The sequence below is a fragment of the Oryctolagus cuniculus genome, chromosome 6 (genome assembly GCF_964237555.1).
Source record: "Oryctolagus cuniculus chromosome 6, mOryCun1.1, whole genome shotgun sequence".
Taxonomy (NCBI): domain Eukaryota; kingdom Metazoa; phylum Chordata; class Mammalia; order Lagomorpha; family Leporidae; genus Oryctolagus; species Oryctolagus cuniculus.
In genome coordinates this window covers 113,305,047-113,322,995 of record NC_091437.1, presented here as the reverse complement: position 1 = coordinate 113,322,995, position 17,949 = coordinate 113,305,047, and the positions used below count along the sequence as shown (strand labels likewise).

At 34.8% G+C, this 17,949-nt stretch overlaps 1 protein-coding gene across 2 annotated transcripts in view; it reads left to right on the top strand.

Moving 5' to 3' along the window:
• Positions 1-17,949, top strand: part of MMP16 (matrix metallopeptidase 16) — a 297,810-nt gene that overhangs the window by 267,355 nt on the left and 12,506 nt on the right. For both annotated transcript variants that reach the window (XM_070075287.1, XM_002710677.5), the window contains exon 8: positions 7,605-7,755. In XM_070075287.1, the coding sequence (XP_069931388.1) occupies positions 7,605-7,755 (151 nt within the window). The remainder of the gene's footprint in view (positions 1-7,604; positions 7,756-17,949) is intronic.

Below are 17,949 nucleotides of genomic sequence, written 5' to 3'. Positions count from 1 at the left end.
GTCTCCAAAATAATTTTGAACGATCACTTAATAAGTTTAAGCAGTGCTTATCACTCTGTTTGACAGTTTCATTTCAGGAAGTAAAAATCACCTATATAATGGGAACTGAAATATATGAAGTAGCAGAGAAGAGGGTAATAAAATTTCGGAATAAGAAAGGCATATGAAGATTTGTATCAAAATGAAGAGATGTCTAAATATGTAGGACTGGAGGATGGCAAAGAAAAGAGCCATTTCAGGAATGATTTATAGGACTTGCATTGTTACTTTATTTCAAATGAGCACTCATAAACCAGCAATTTCTTTGTGCAGCTTACAAATCATTGCCCTTGAAGGATTAGAGAATGTGAAAAAAGTTCATTTGAGGTAGAAATGCATTGTTTCATACATAGTATATATAACCTAAAAGATTTTTTGTGGGGCAACAAATAGAGGATTACTTATTTCTCTTTAAGAGGCAATGGAAAATTGACATCTGTGAAGTGACACAAGGTTAATGAATTTATATTTATTGACCTTAGTGTATACAAAAATAGATTTAGAGCATGTGAATTGTGCTGTTTTCTTGAATTATAACTATTAAAGCAATTTTAATATAAACACTTTTATTATAGATTGAAATGAAGTGACCAAAACTAAAGGTGCAAATATTTACTATTTAAAAGTCTCCACTGGTAGTATTGCTATACCTAAAAAGATTTAAAAAGACTATGGGGGTGTTTTTATTATGGTTATTCACACTAATGTGTCAAACTGAAATATTTTCTCATCAATATACTTGTATAATTAATAGTTTTCTATATTTTTAAAAACTTGAATCATGTCCCCGTATTGACTATGCCTGGTCGAATTTTCCAGGGAGCAGACACTGACACAAAGTTAGCAGGTCTAGAGGTTGATTGTTGCAGGAGGTGAACCTGTGGAAGTTGAAGGGGGAAAAGCAGGATGGTTGGAGAGCTTAGGACTGTGCTGTACATGACAGAGACTTGGCAAACTCAGTGGTGAGCTTAGGGCTAAGACTGCCCCTTAGCAAAAATGGCTGGACTCTAGGGCTCTGCCGTGGCGGATCTCTGGACGGAGGATGGGTTGCCAGAGAACAGCATGCCCACAGCCCAAATGAAGCACTCGATTTAAGGGGACTGAGCTGATGGCAAATGCTTTCTCAAGAGGGAGATCCAATCTGCACACCTCTGTGACTATTTTGTAGAAAACATTTAGAATTGTCTGGGGGTAGTTAGAACCTACAACCTATCCCATATGTGAGTGCCTGTGTTTGAATCCTTGTTCCTCTCCCACAAAATGACACAGACAATATGTAAGTAAACAGGTATGGGTGTGTTCTGATAAAACATAATTTGCAAAGATATTCAGCAGCTGGTGGCCCTAGTATACTGATCCCTGTTGTCACTGAAGATACAAAATACAAAGTGTAAATAGAATTTTGTGAACTTTGAGGAGACCAAAAACATAGTTAATTTTTAAAAATGCATTTAGCAATAAGGCACAATAGATATGTGATTATTAAGGGTACAGTGAATAAGTATGGGAAGTGTAGTTAGTGTAATAATAAGTGTAGAGTAATTGACTGATACAAGGTGAGGAAGCAGGAAATCATTTGCAATGCTAAAAGCCAGACCATGAACTTATTCTGTCCAGAGAGTCAATTTGGAATAGAAAGACAAGAACTGAATGAAAAGGCCTAGACTATGGTACAAATCTGCTAGCAATTGCTCCTGTGGTTTTAGGCATGTCATTTCTTTGACCTGGAGAGTAAACAGAAATGTTGGGCTGGATTTGCAACCAGTACATTTAATCAGTGTTGTCAGACCATAAGTACTGGTGTTAGGAACTCAGGTATGAATCTTAGCCTCCAGGGTGGGCACCGTGCTCTTGTTTAAAAAAATGAAAAAAAAAAATCATTAGAGACCTCATGTTTCCTGCAAAGAATAGCATCTAATTTATTTTTTCGTAGGATTCTTTGCTTAGCATTCATATATTCTGCTAGTCTATCAGCTCCACAAGTTCTAGAAGTTTGTGTGTTGCCTCCTTCAGTGTATTGGCAGTTCTTCGTTCAGTGAATGGCTATAATAGGCCCTAAATTAACATATATTAAATGAATATGTGTACAAAACTCATGAAAAAGCATGGTAGCCATGATCTCTAATGACCTCTCTATGGTCAACATTACCTGAGGCTATTCTTTGTGGTTGTAAAGCCCCTCTGTGTTTAACTCTGAATTATTGATATTTTCCTCTGTGCTCCGCCAAGTACAAAGTCAGTGTGGACCAGTTTTTTCCACTTGTTCCAGAATATGTCAACCTCACATGAAATCCAGTAAATACTCCTATCCTGCCAAAAAGCCAATATTTTCCTTGAGAACCAGACTGTTTGATGGGAAGGTAGTGAAAAACGTACCGCTTGTGTGAAAAAAAAAAAAAAAAAAATGAGTTGAATGTGAATCTCACCCACTTACCCAAAAATCACAAACTAGAAACAAACATTTTCAACTTTGTCACCTGAAACTCTTAACCTCATCAAGACACAAAAGGAAGTGTGCACTTTTTTATTTCTTTAACAAATATTCATAAGTTTTAATGTTATTCATAATCATTATTTCTTTTAATTTTATGCTATAAAAACTCATCAGGCAAACTCATGTTACTCTTAATTTTTGTGTGTATGACTACAGGGATTCCTTCATACAGACTTACAGCAAATATTTAATAATTTCTTTTTTTGCTTTGTTTTCTAAACAGAATATAAATGCATTTTTTCTCAAAATCACTTGGATTTTATTTCTAATGGGAGAATGCTAATTAAAAACTTCTATAGAAATACTTTGATAATTAAAAGTGAGAGACTAATTATTTGTCCCTTTTATTGATGGGAAACATTAGAGCAACAGTACAGAAAAGTATTTCCAAAATGCATTTTAAAAAGCTTTTTGATAGAATAATAGGAACTTTTTAACAGTAGCTCCTATTCTGTCCTCACCTGCGACACTTGTACAACACAAAAATGAAGCTTCTGTGGACATTTTCTCTGACTGTATGTTACAGGCACCCTGGGTATTGATAAGCCCGATGAAATCACTAGAAAAAAGGAGGAAGAAATTCTCATGCAAATGACATATTTTGGGAACTGCAAGGGGAAATATTCTAAAGGATACTACAGTGCTTCTACTTGAAAGGGGGAACCAACTGGGTTGAACTGATAAAAGATTTAGTCTGAATAGCCAGCATGGGAGGTGTAGGAACTGTATCCCTTTTCCTAATTAAAAAGGAGATGAGAAGAAACTATGCCATGAGTTGCTGAGCTACAGGCCAACAGAACGGGCGTTTCTTTTTTTTTCTTCTATTGTTTTAGACTTTGTATTTTAAATGGCACAGAGATATGACCAAACTATAGAGCATGCTGTGAAATAGCTCTCTGGATTTTCTGTCCCACTGACTGGCAGTGGGGTGATCTGGACCTTTGGGTGAGAGGATTTTTTTATGATTTATTTGGATTTGGATTTTTAGGACAGCATTTCTCAGTTCATGGTTAAAGATAATCACTTCAGTAAATGTTTTTCCAACATATTACTGGGGCATGCCTGTGTCATTTCCCAGCCTTGCTAGTAGTTATGAAATTCATTTTCCTTGTTCTATTCACACACTCCAAGACTAATGCCCAAAATGTTATTTAGTCTTTGTTATATATTTTAGCTAGATGTTTGATCATCTAATTATTCATGTAATATTAAATATGGGTTTTTGCAGCAGGAAAAAATTTTCAGATATAATGGTTTTCCTCGAAATGCTTACAATTTAGAACTGGTGGCAAGATGATGATTTACTAAGGTAACTAATGATTGATATGATAAAGGTAAAGAGTGGATACTCTTGCAATATAAGAGGCTTAAAAAATCTTTAAATTTCCCTACTTAGGTAGGAAACGCTTTCCAGAGAAATGATACTAAGTCGAATTTTGAAAGATCCTACTTTTCCAGAAAGGGAGATAAATGGAATATAGATGAGCTAAGCAATCTGTATGGACAGGGACCTTGGAAATGACGTAGTTAAGTATGGGTTTTATCCTAAATATAATAAGAAACCACCAAGAAGTAAGGCAAAATCAGGTGTGCATTTTGGGGAAGTTCGTTTAATGACCTTGTACAAGATAAAAAAAAAAAAGAGACAGACTGGAAGCAGGGAGACAAAAAAGGAAGCTGTTGGAATAACACCAGGGAGAAAATTGCTGTTAGGCATGTGGCTGGAAGACAACCTTGTGCATTGCCTAAAAGCCTAGACTGTTCAATAGACTTGGGCTCATAAGTACATAATATCTCATAATATGTGCATAATATGTGCATAAGGTCCCACTACATTTGCGTGATCAAAAATTTGTATTGAACAATATCATTCAGATAAAAGAAAAATAAACTCAGAGGCCCGCATTGTGGTATAACAAGTTAAGCTGCCGCCTGCAGTGCCAGCATCCTATACAGGTGCTGGTTCAAGTCCTGGCTTCTCCACTTCTGATTCCACTCCCTGCTAGTGCATCTGCAAAAGCAGTGGAAGATGGCCCAAATGCTTGGGCCCATGCACGCACATGGAAAACTCGAAGGATGCTCCTGGACCCTGGCTTTGGCCTGGCCCAGCCCAGGCCATTGTGACCATCTGGGAAGTGAAGCAACAGATGGAAGACCTCTCTCTCTGTCTCTCCCTTGGTCTCCCTGTAACTGCCTTTCCAATAAAATAACATAAATCTTTAAAAAAAGAAAAAAGCTCAATGGGGTCAACTGAACCTAGGGAATATTTGAGAAGTGTGATAAGAATTCACACAGCTCAGAAACAGGCCATACCTATCAACTCTCTAGTAGGCCCTCTGGTCTCTTTCATTCACAGTTTTGCTCTTTGCGTATCTTTCCTTCCTTTTCTCTTTTAATCCTTTGCTTTTACTCAATTTTTACCTCTTCACAACGTCTACCAGGCATGACCATCATAGCTTCACAGGCCTCATACTAGTCAGTTCCTCTTACAGCATGGATAGTCTCTCTCGATATTTCCTAGGTCAGATTCCCAAGAGAAAGGAGTGAACGACTCCACTCCTCTCGACTTATTGCACGGAGCTGGCTTTCCACAGCTCTCTATCATCTTAGCTAGCATAAAGTGATAGTTTAGAGCAAATATGCAGAGAACAAAGAGAGGTGACTACCTGATATCCTCTGGACTGAGCAGTTGCCTTAAGAAGGGACAACGGAAAAGCATACATTATATTAGTGGCAATAAAAATGAACTGCAGTGACAGGGTCAAATAAGAGGATCTCAAATCAGCTGAATACAATGATCCTTTTAAAATGGAAAACAGTGAGCAGAGAGGCTTCTAATAGGAGCTACTGAATAAAGAGGGGGAATAAGAAAAAGGTCTTGGGGTGAGGTCAATTTTGGACTTTGCGACAACATTGTAGAAAATCTCAGTAGATAATTATAAATTCTGTTCAGTTCTAAGATATTTTTGGACGACAGATAGCCACTGTGACCACTTTCTTTTTCTTGGCTTTGATGTTTTCCTTTAGTTTAGTCTTCATCATTGCCTCTTCTTTATTTGCCTACTTGTCTTTTTTCCTCTATGTGATCTTTTCTGGGAGTCTTGTGTTTCTAAAAGTCCAGTGTGATTTCCCTTTATCTCCCCTACATAATCTCCCCTGAATTAGTAAGTACCAATGCACTCAGAATAAAAGCACACCTGTTCATCTTGGTTTTCCTGCAATTTTCCTTGTTTTTTACACTTCACTAATATCTTTCAGTTCACCAATACTGAATTTTCTTCTGCTTGAAATGTCCTCCTCCACACAGTTTTCACATGTACTATTTTCTTTCTCTGCATTTTGCTACATTGTTTCTTCAGTGAGGTTTTCCATGATATTTTTATACATTTCCCTTATTTGTCTTGTTCTCATTTTTTGTGCAATTATTTATAGAATTTACTAGTTTTTTGATTACTACCATTATGTATATGTATATTTGGTTTTCCTCTACCTCTTGCACCAAGGTAGCAATTGGGTCCATCTTATCCCCTTTTATTATCCTTAGTGTCCAGCATAACATTTAGGCTACTGAGGAAGCTCAAGAAATACTGTTTTAACTTAAATGTTATCAATTATGGTTGAAGATCTTGGAATAAATGAGATTGCCCATGGTTATAAATTGAGAAACTCTCAGCTAAAACCACCCTAAAATTGTGGGATTTTGGTTGGTTGATTCGGTATTGTTTTAGGGCAGCCCTCTGTTTTACCTTTTTTCAGTAACTTTGGGTGTGACATGAGTGCTGTAGTTTTCTATAAACCTCACGTAGAAGTGGCATTGAAATACTGTAAAAACAAGTAGGACTTTTCATCAATTAGAAAGGCAGTAGGAGCACCTGCTTTGCCAGATATCAATCCCAAGAATGATTAGTTATTCAAAAGGTTATGAGATCATAGGAAGATGTAGGGTAGAGGGAGATAAGTCCTTAAGATAACGGTTATTTACTGATTTCTATGAAAATGTCTCCATATTAGTGAAGACACTCTTTATCTGTCAGTCTTAACCTCCCCATTAGAGGAATCTGAGTTTGTGACTCCTGATTTATGTTAAGAAGAGGAGAGCAGAGCCCAGAAACAGAACCCTGGGAAACATTAATATTCAAGAATTAAATGAAATGAAGTAAACCCAAGAAAGCTAGAGAAGAAAGGGGGAAACTAAAAGATCTTTTTCTAGCAGCTCAGGGAAGAAAGTGCTCTAAGTTATCAACTATGACATTAGAAAAAGGTGGAGTATTCTTTAGTTGGAGAGCATTGATGACTGCAGGACAAAAGTTTGTATGAACTATTAGGTATAAAATCAACTTTCCATGGGATGACAAATGATTGTAGACTATTTGGTAGGCCTACAGATGAAGGAAGTTTCAGGTGCATTCTGACAGGGGCATGGAGCATGGGAAAGGGTGTTGTCCGAAGGAGATTCCCAAACAGCAATAAAACCAATGAAAAGTGGCTTGTGTTTTTGTTTGTTTTGTTTTGCTTTGGTATAATTATGCATGCTGGCCATTCCAAACCAGGGTAAGGTTTTCCTGTCCTCAGTTTCCTCCCTTGAAGAGAGGGATTGTGTTACAGCAGGGAGTCAAAGGAGGATGACTCTGTGGGACTAGACAGCCTTGTGAATGTTTATGGATGAAAAGTGAGCCCAGAAGCAATGTTTCAATATAGTGCAGGCCCACTAGAGCTTCTAAATGCATGCAAAATGTGCAAACAGAGGAATGATTTTGCCTGGGACAAAAATAGGGATGCTGAGTCCTAGGTGGAAGCTTCATTTATCCTTGATTCAGAATTGTTTCTTTAAAGCTAAATTGTAGTCCAATTTTTTGAAAATTAACTCACATCTTGATTTGATTGTTGTTGATAGTCATTATATTGATTTTTGAAGATAATGATGTTTGAAAAATGTCAATATTCTAGATGAGACTGCTAACTTATTTCATGAATTTAATGTACAGTAATTTTAAGTGCATTTTATTAATAGGTGCATTCTAATTTCTGATATTAAGTTAATGTGCTCTATGTTTACCCTTATTAAATCCAGGTAACAAATACTGGGTGTTCAAGGACACGACTCTCCAACCTGGTTATCCACATGACTTGATTACCCTTGGAAGTGGAATTCCCCCACATGGTATTGATTCAGCCATTTGGTGGGAAGACGTTGGGAAAACCTATTTCTTCAAGGGGGACAGGTTAGTACACATTTTACTTGAGAGAAACAACTGATTAATGTTTGGATAAGTAAACATTTCTAGCCTATCATAAACATGTATTTTTGAGGAATCTGTGTGACTATAAACACGTTGATATAACTGAAAATATTTAAATATTTTAATATTTAAAATGCATATCCTAATGTATTTACCTAATGTGGCTTTCTTAGGAATGTGTGTATGTACAATAGCAAATATCCTTTCTTTTCCCCCTAATCTTAACATGTCTAAAAGGTGATACAAGCAGTATATATATCCATATAACACATTTTCTTGCAATTTTACTGACATGACTTGGCAAAAAGCTTTTCAGCACAGGCATTTTTATAATTTCACAGTCTAAATTTTTACATTTTCCTCAAATTTATGAATATTTTCAAATTTTTGAGATAACATATTTTTAAATTACATTATAGTCAAAAGCCTAATAATACTCCACTAAATAAAGAGTTCAATAAACCATATATAAAAAGACCCTAGTTCTTTTAATTTCACTTTAATCATGAGTTGTTTTTCTTAAGAAGTTATGTATTTAGATACCAGCAAGCAGTTATTGTAAACTATTACCAAACTATCTTACCTTAATGCTTTTAGCTTCAAATAAAATATACCTTCCCAGCTCTTTTACTCTTTATCTTATTTTTTTTTTGTTTTCTTATATTGCTAACAGGGTTAAAAATGAGTAAATTGCTCATATTATAGCTTACAGTAACTACCAGATATACTTATTTCTACCTTGCTCATTTTGTTGCCATGTATTATTACCTTCTAAGATATATAGAAATTGAAGGCTATATTTTTGTTAATTTAAATATGAATTAAGTACAAAAAGCAGTAAAGATAAAAAATTGAACCTTAATTACATACCTACAGACTAGTTAACAATGTGAAAACTAGTTAGTAATTTTCTTGGATTTGTAGGACTTAAGTAAACCATTTTACTTCCTTTTTCCAATAAATGTTTTAAAGCACTTACATATGAATAACAGGCATTAATGTCAATCGTGAAAGCATATAATTTGCTACCATGAAATAATCCTATAACTGTCTCTAACATAGGAGAAAACTATGTAAGGGTGTAAACTTAGTTTATTTAGAAATTTGCAATTATTAACTATAAATGTTTTCAAAAATCTAACTATATGAACAAAATGATCCTTTAATTGCCTCCATGGATAAGAATTTATGTTTTTAAATTTATTATAATTAATTTTATATTTTTATATATTTTTATAAAAATGTTCACATATAGTCCACTCTAATAAATCTAAGGCTTTGCTAAGATATTTCTCATTAAATTACAAAGATCCACTGAATAAATGTTGTGTAAAGCTACAAGCAGTATAATGACTCGAAACAGGATGTAAGTATAATAGAGTGTGCAATTAGAAGAATGAAGAACATTATTGCCAGAGCATGGTGACTACTAATGGTGTGCTGGATTAAGCCTTGCCTTGGAACTCTCACATCTCGCACTAGTGTGCTACTTCATGTCCCCGCTATGCTGCTTTCTTTTCTGGCTTCCTGCCAGTCCCCCTTGGAAAGCAGCAAATGATTGTCCAAATTCTCAAGTCCTTGCCATAAATGTGGGAGACCAGGGTAGAGATCTAGGCTCCTGGCTTCTGCCTGGTGCTGCCCCTGCTGTTGCTGAGCATTTGGGGAGTGAACCAGTAGGTGAAAGATATCACTCTTTCTCTCTCACTCTCTCTCATTCTCTCTCTCCCTCCCTCTCTCTCACTTTCTCCATCTCTCCCTCTATCTCTCTCACTCTGCCGTTAAAATAAATAAATAAAGATAGAGAAGAAGACCTACAACATATTCTTTAAAATGTTATAACTCTTAGAGTTATTTAATTCCTGAGTGGTGTTAACTGCTTGACTGTCCTGTTTCTGGACCGGGTACAATATGGAAATGGAAGGCTGGGGAGACTGGAGAAGGTAACCCCTAGGAAACTGCAAATGAAGCTTCCTCTCATATAACTGTTTTAATTAGAGTGTCATAGATGATAATAAAAACTGCCATTTCATTATTAGATAGTCCTTTTTCCACATATGCAGGGATTTCTTTTAAAATCTTTCCATTCTAAAGATTTAGGGCTTGTTAGAAAATGTAAGTGTAGAGATTAAATGTCATTTATATTAAATCTGTGAAACCAATGAAGGTTAGATAGCAAATTTATATTGGAATATGAATACTACTTAATGGGAAAAGGATTTTTAGTTCATTTGTTTCCTGCTTGAAAAGCTGCGTGCAAAATAGCACAAAATGCTTTTATCATTCTTAAGTTTTACATAAATAACTGTAGTTTTATAGGTTTTAAAAATATTGAAAATAGGAATCCAGTTAATTTCATGTGTGTGATCTTCTGTAAGACATCATGAGTTTCAGAGGTTTTACAAACAGATTACTTAATATTTGTGTAATTATTTAATTCCCAAATCCCAACATTGATCAAAATATTCATTCTAGATTTAAAAATAGATTAAGAACGCATCAGACTACCTCAGTCAAACATATAAACAACAATTTGGGTGTCACTTTTATGGAAGATTTTGTTTTTCCTTACCTATTTCTCCTCGTCTTCCACCCCTATCTTTCTGCTTAGAAGGAAAAGTAGCTAACATTCTTCAATTTCTATATGGCTAAGAGTAGAAGGGATTTTAGAGAGAACCCAGTCAAGGTATAAATGTTAAATTGATTGAAGGGGTAAGATGAATAAAATATAAAAAGACACTTCAGAATATTTATTTAAAAATACAATGAAAAGACATTTACTTTAGTGCTACTTTTCATAATGCAGATATTCTATTAATTTTGAAGACCTGTGATATATAAATACATATATATGTGCATTTCATTTTGCACAAAAATTTATTATTCTATTTTCCATTTGTCTAGTTTTGCTTTTGTTACCTGTGCTTTTAGAACCTTTTCCAAAAATTAATTGCCTAAACCAATGTCTTAAAGTGTTTCTCTATGTTTTCTTCTTGCAATTTCATAGTTTCAGGTATTACATTTAGGTATTTGATCCAATCTGGGTTCATTTTTTTATATGATGAGATGTAGTGATCTAATTTAATTCTTCTACATCATTATGTCCAGTTTTGCCAAGCCATCTTTTGAAAACATTCTTCTTTTTCCGCTGTTGGTTCTTGGCACCTTTGTCAAAAATAAATTGATGTCTGGATTAATTTCAAGGATCTTCACTCTGTTCCATTGATCTGTGGGTCAGTTTTTATGCCAGTAACATTTGGTTTTAATTACAATAGCTTTATAGTATACTTCAAATCATATTTTGTGATGTTTCCAGCTTGATTTGATTGATTGATTTATTGCTCAGGATCACTTTGGCTATTATGATTCTTTTGTAGTTTCAAATTAATTCTAGGAAGAGTGTCATTGGTAGCTTGCAGGAATTTCAGTGAATCTGTGAATTATTTTAAGTAGTAAAGAGATTTTAATGATATTAATTCTTTCGATGTACGAACACAGGATACCTTTCAATTTTTGTGTGTTCTTGATGATTTATTTCATCACTGTTTTATAACCTTTTTAAAAGATTTATTTATTTAATTGAAAGTCAGAGTTACACAGAGAGGTAAGGAGACGCAGAGAGAGAGAGAAAGGTCTTCCATCCGCTGATTCACTACCCAGAGGGCCACAATGGTGGGAGCTGCACCGTTCCGAAGTCAGGAGCCAGGAGCTTCTTCTGGGTCTCCCACGTGGGTTCAGGGGCCCAAGACTTGGGCCATCTTCTACTGCTTTCCCAGACCACAGCGGAGAGCCAGATCGGAAGTGGAGCAGCTGGGTCTCGAACCAGCACCCATATGGCATGCTGGCACTGCAAGCAATGGCTTTACCCGCTACACCACAGCGCCGGTCCCTGTTTTATAATTTTCTTTGTGGTGATCTTTCACTTCTTTCATTAGATTTATTACTAGATATTTTAATTTTTTTGTAGCCATTGTAACTGGGAACTCTTGATTCCTTTTCAGCAACATTATTATTGTTATATAAAAATGGTACTTTTTTTATAAGTTGGTTTTTATCCTGCAACCTTAGTGAATTGTTTTATCAGTTCTAAAAGCTTTTGGGTAGAGTGTTGAGGTTCTTCCACATACAAAATCGTATTATCTTCAGAACTCAATATTTTTATTTCCTTCTTCCCAATTCTGATGTCCTTTATTTCTTTAATCTACAAAGTTGCTCTTTTAAGAAAAGAAAAATATTTATTTATTTATTTGAAAGACAGAAGTACTGAGAGAGAATGAGGGAAAGGCATCTTCAATCCATTGGTCCACTTCCCAAATGGCTCTAATGGCCAGAGCTGGACCAAGTCGAAGTTAGGAGCCAGAGCTTTATCTGTGTCTCCCACATAGATGGCAGGGCCCCAAGCACTTGGGCCATCTTCCACTGCCTTCCCAGGCACATTAGCAGGGAGCTGGATCAGAAGTGGAGTAGCCGGAGCATGAACTGGCACCCATATGGCATGCCAGCAATGCAGGCACCAGCTTAACCTGCTATGCCACAATGCCAGCCCCTCCCATATTGCTCTTGCTAATACTTCCAATACTGTGTTACTGAAGAGGAGTAACTGTGTTACTAGTTTTGAGGGGATATTGAGAGGGAAGTGTTTTCAACTTCTCCCTGTTCAGTATGAGGTTGGCTTTTGGTTTGTCATATATAGCCTTTCTAATTTTAAGGTAAGTTCCTTATATACCTAATTTGTTGAAAATTTTTGTTATGAAGGGATGTTACTTATTGAATGCTTTCTTTGCATCTATTGAGATGATCATGGTTTTGTTCTTTGTTGTTTTGGAGTGATTTATGAGGATTTTAATGATTTGCAAATGTTGAACCACCTTGCGTCCCAGAGACAACTATCACTTGATTGTGGTATTTATGATCTCTTTTATTTATGTCAGAGTCTTTTTGCTAATATTTAGGTGAGAACTTTTCATTTGTGTGTGTGTGTGTGTGTGTTTTATCTCTGCTTAGTTTTGGTATCAGTGTAATGCTGGCCTTAAAAAAAAAAAAAAAGAATTTGGAAGAGTTCCATCCTTTTCTATATCATGGGCTAATTTGAAGAGTATTGGAGTTAGTTTTTCTTTAAATTTTGTAAAAATTCACCACATTCCGGATTTTATTTAAAGGGAGTATTTTTTAAAATTAATTAACTTGTTCATTTGAAACAGTGATTGCGGGGGGTGAGACATAGAAAGAGAAAGAGAGAAAGAAAGCATCTTCCATCTATTGATTCACTCCCCAAATGCCCACAACAGTTGGGGGTAGGGTCTGGCCAGGCTAGAGGCAGGATCCCCAAATTCCAATCAAGCCTTCCATGTGGATCATATCCAGTGCTTTCCCAGGTGGATTAAAGTACCTTTATACACTACTGGGTAGAGGGATAGTACATAAAGCAATAGGAGATTATGAGTACTGTGGTGTACAGGAAAGTACACATACTCTATAGAGATGCATTCACAATCATGATCATTTAAAATTATGTGCCAGGCAAAACACATCTCTAAATTAGATTTATTCCAAATACTGCCATATGTGAGCCCTGCAGGATGATCACTTCTTACCAAAATCTAGACACCCTCAATTACAGTACAAACACATTATTGTGTAATTCGAGAGGCAAAACATTTCTCAATATCCTTGCTCAGGATTTGACAGCTTACCTAATTCTATCAACTTACTATAGTCAAGAAGATGAACATAAAATATAGTCCATTTCATTTCAGTAGCTCTAATTCCTGTTTCCTTAAGACGTCTGTACTATATGTACTGGCCTAGCCCATTTTCATTTATTCCAGTTATTTTTGAGTTCCTACTATGTAATATATACTGGGTTATACAGATAGATTGGTAAAATATAGCAAAAAGGGTCCTACTCCCATGATATTTTCTGTTGGGAGAGATAATAGACAATAAACAAATAAATGATAACAGTAATATTGACATTGAGAAAAGCTACAAAGAAATTTAACAAAGTGATATCTTTGAGACTCCTGGGTGCTAAGGAGTGACTGGGATGTTAGTGTGGGATTCAGAAAAAACCTCACTTGTGAAGGTGACATTTGAGTGGGGAAGAGAATCAGGAGAAGTTATAGCCACATAAAGCTATTCAGAACAAATGCTTGCAGGTAGATGAAACAGTCATGTAAAAGAGTGGCATGGAGTTGTATTGCCAAAAACAAAATCAAAAACTGGTAACTGGAACATTAAGAGTAGGAGGGAGGAAGGGTAATAGGCAAGCAGATACCAGATTACATAAGTCTCTGTAGGCCTTGGTAAACAGTCTGAATTTTATTTTAAGTACAATGGAAAGGCATGGGCGAGTTTTTAATAGGAGTGACATGATCTTAGCCATATTCATAAAGATCATTCTGGTGTCTGTGTGAGGGATGGGCATCAAGGATAAAATCAAATTGGGTAATTAGGAGGCCTATCGAGGACTTTTGGAAGGCAGGACAGTGGCAGTGGTGATGGAGTGAAGTGGGTAGGTGCAGTAGACATTTTGAATGTAACTATAACCAGTTATTCTTATGGCTTGGACTTACAGAAGAGGAAGCAAATAAATCAGTGTTAATTTCTGAGTTTTCTATTGAAATACTTGAGTAGTGCTATATCTGGAGAAAACTGGGGATTGAAGAATAAAAGATTGAACTGTTTATATCAGACTGAGATGCTTGTTTATGCACCAAATGGAAAAGGCAAATAGGTAGTTTAATAATTTAGTTTGTGTCTTAATGCAAAGGTCACCCACAGACACAGATTTGAGAGTAATTGATAACTAAATGGTATGGCAAGCAAAGGGCACGTGAAATCTTCCAAGTATAAAGATAATTAAAGTAGATGAAATGATGGATCTTTAAATAGATCTGCAAATTCAGATTAAAATATCTACTCTTTGCGGTTGTACGGACAGCATGGAACTCAGTCCCTTGGTTTCTTACTTGTCATTTCTTGATACACTGTAATTTGCTATTTGGATGCATTTTGATCTTCATAGCATTTCACTCAAAATGTTGTATTTCTAAATCATCTCTCAGCATTTTCTCACATACATATCTGAGATGTTATTGCCATATTTCATTCTAAGTTTAAGCATTGAGAATTTTAGGATACTTTCAAATAAGAAAAATAAAATTTAGGTCCATTTTAGCTTTATAATTATTACTTGTTATAGGAAAATATATTGTTTTCTCCAACTTGTGTGTTTATGCCATAATTATATAATATATAAGATTTTTAAATTATTCAACTACACATAAAAATAGATATTTGATAAAGAATGTCTCTCAAGTAGAGATCTGAAGGCTTATTTGCATATGAATAAAATAGGGTTTTATGTTTTATGGTAACTTAACAGAAGCTAAAAAAATGAGACCAAGTTAAATGAGGAAACAGCTTGATTCTGTGAAGTGACCCCTGCATACATATTATGTGTAGTTTGGGGTTCGAATTCCAGCAACATCCTATTGAAATATTTCACTCTTGAATTTTCCAAGCCATATTTTCCTCAACACAAAGGAATTTTTAAAATTCTGTATGCATTAATAACTCATCTGTCATGGATGTGATTCATAATAAGGTCTATAATGATGACTAACTCTTGTTTCTTGCAACAATTTATTTTGAATCATTGGTTTAGAATAAGTAAATACAAACCTGTGTTCATGAATGCTACTCAGTACCTTTCACAAGGCAATGTGAATATATAGTCAGAAATTCTGATCATGTTCAACTTTACTTACTAGTTACATATCAAAGCTGGCACACAATAGACAATCTGAGGCTTAAGGCATATTTCACTTAAAGACAAATATCTTTCCTCTGATTTGTCGTTGCTGATATATATAAAAAAAAAAAACCTTTAATGTATATGGAGCTAAACTGACATCTTGTGATTTGATTGTTGTCCATATCCTTGAACATAAACCTGTGGAACAGTGGTCTATCTGCATTTTACATGTAGAGCTCTTTGTTTAAAGATGCATTTTATAAATGTGATTATAAAGCAAATTCAAAGTATGTTACCACAAAAAATTAAAAGAAAAAATGGAAAGATAGTAAGGAAAAGGGAGGGAGGGAGAAGTGATTATCATTGTATTCTTGGAATAGTATCTATAAAATTGATAAAATCTGTTCTCTACATACTAATAAATATTAAAATATAAAAATATAATTTCTTTAAAATATCTGAGCATTCAAGGTAAGGTTCAGTTTTCAAAAATGGTGAAACGATCCTAAATTATAATTTTGTATTATCTGCTAGGAGAGGAAAAAATCCTTGACAAATTCATGCCATAATTGTGTTTCTACAAGAAAATCTAATAAAATTATATCCCATGAATATTTTCTTGAAATTTGATGTCTATAAATCTTATGTGCCTGCCATATAGTACAGTTGCTAAAATGTGTTGGTGGTTGAATGGATATATGGATGAATAAAAAATAGAGAAAGTAAAATTATATTCAAACAACAAACAGCAGTTATTTGAATGAGAGCACAAATGAACAAAACAGTCATTGTAGGAACACTGTGTCTGCTGAAAACTGTACTAAACTATGAACGAAACACAGTACATTGAATTTCAACAACACCACATTTAAACAAACAAAAGAGAATAAATGATTTTTCTTTGATTAACAAAAGACTCAGTGGTCTGTCATTAATTGAACTGAATTACCACGAGTAGTAAATTTCTAGTTAGGATATCATCATCATAGAAAACATTGTAATATGTAATATAAAAAATGTTGAGGATTTTGGTGAAATAATGTACTTGTTTATAAATTTACTTTATAAAGCTGTAAAATACCACATACAGTTTTATTAAATGTACAATAGTGTAACTACTACAAAAAATTCATGTAGCTTCTAAAAATATAGTGATGTGAATTAAATCTCATCCAGTATTTGATCCCATTTCCCTAGGATTTCAACAACTTCTCGGCTAGCATTTAAAAAGCTCACATTAAGTCATAGTCTGTATCATCTAAAAATGTCATTTATTGTAATACATATTATTACATAACCTATCTTTGAGGGGAAAACCCTGCCAAGTAAATGGTGAAACTGTATTGATTGTAGGATGTGTTCCGATGTTTACAGATGTAAAATGTGAAAAACAAAATATTTCTTAGTATCTATGAAATAACATGTTTGACTATTTCCCTGTGAGAGGCTACCTTTAGTTAAGTATTAGAAGCAGTTAGCTAATATCTATGACTGCTGTAAATCCTCTTGTAATACTGACTTGAGAGGAGATAGTGACATTGTGAGATTATCAACCCCATTAACTTTCTATATACATCACAGATTATTCTTTGGGAAAGGCATGTTCAGAAATAATTTAAAAGCAGATGCTTCCTTGAACAAAATGTAAAAGAATCCTATTTCAGAATTAGTAGAATGACACACTAATGATTGCTTCCGTAGGCGCCACTCACCATGATGTCAGCTCAGAGCTTCTCCATGAAGTTTTTCCGTATCTCTCCATCTGTTTTCATCTTCCATGTGATAAGAACCTGGGACAAATACTACTGACTTCTTGTTTCTCTTTTTGAATAAACCTGGCTTTTCATTGGAATGAGGAAGCCTTTTCTTCCTTTTTATGTGAACATTTGGAGATGTGGAAAATGCTAATGCTGCAGATGTGAGTGAGGTTTCTAGGAATTTATAGCAAAACCTTCTGCACAAGATCCCACAGTTCTATAGAAACAAAAGATTCCCCAGAGATATGACACAGGACAATATCCAGACCGGATAATACTTCTAATTTCAGGCAAAATGGCTAATCCAAAAATAATACAATAATTGTATAATCTCTCAAACCTTTATTGGTAAAACAACTAGCTTTAGTAGATGGTCATAGATGCTTAATAGGCAGGAAAAAAAAAAAAGCATTGTTAGATAAATTTGGCAAGTGTATTTGATGGTTCAAATAAATTTGGAAGCTTTGTTATAGAGAAAACAGTAAACACTTTGTGGAAATCAGAGAAGTTTGGTTGAATGTCTACCTATCATCCCTTATCCTTGAAGAATTTTCCTCTCAAATGAGGACAGTGATGACTAGCTCCTGGTTTTGTAATGATTAAATACAATCATACATATATCACTATGCCTGCCCTAAAATGGGCGGAATCATGATGAACTCC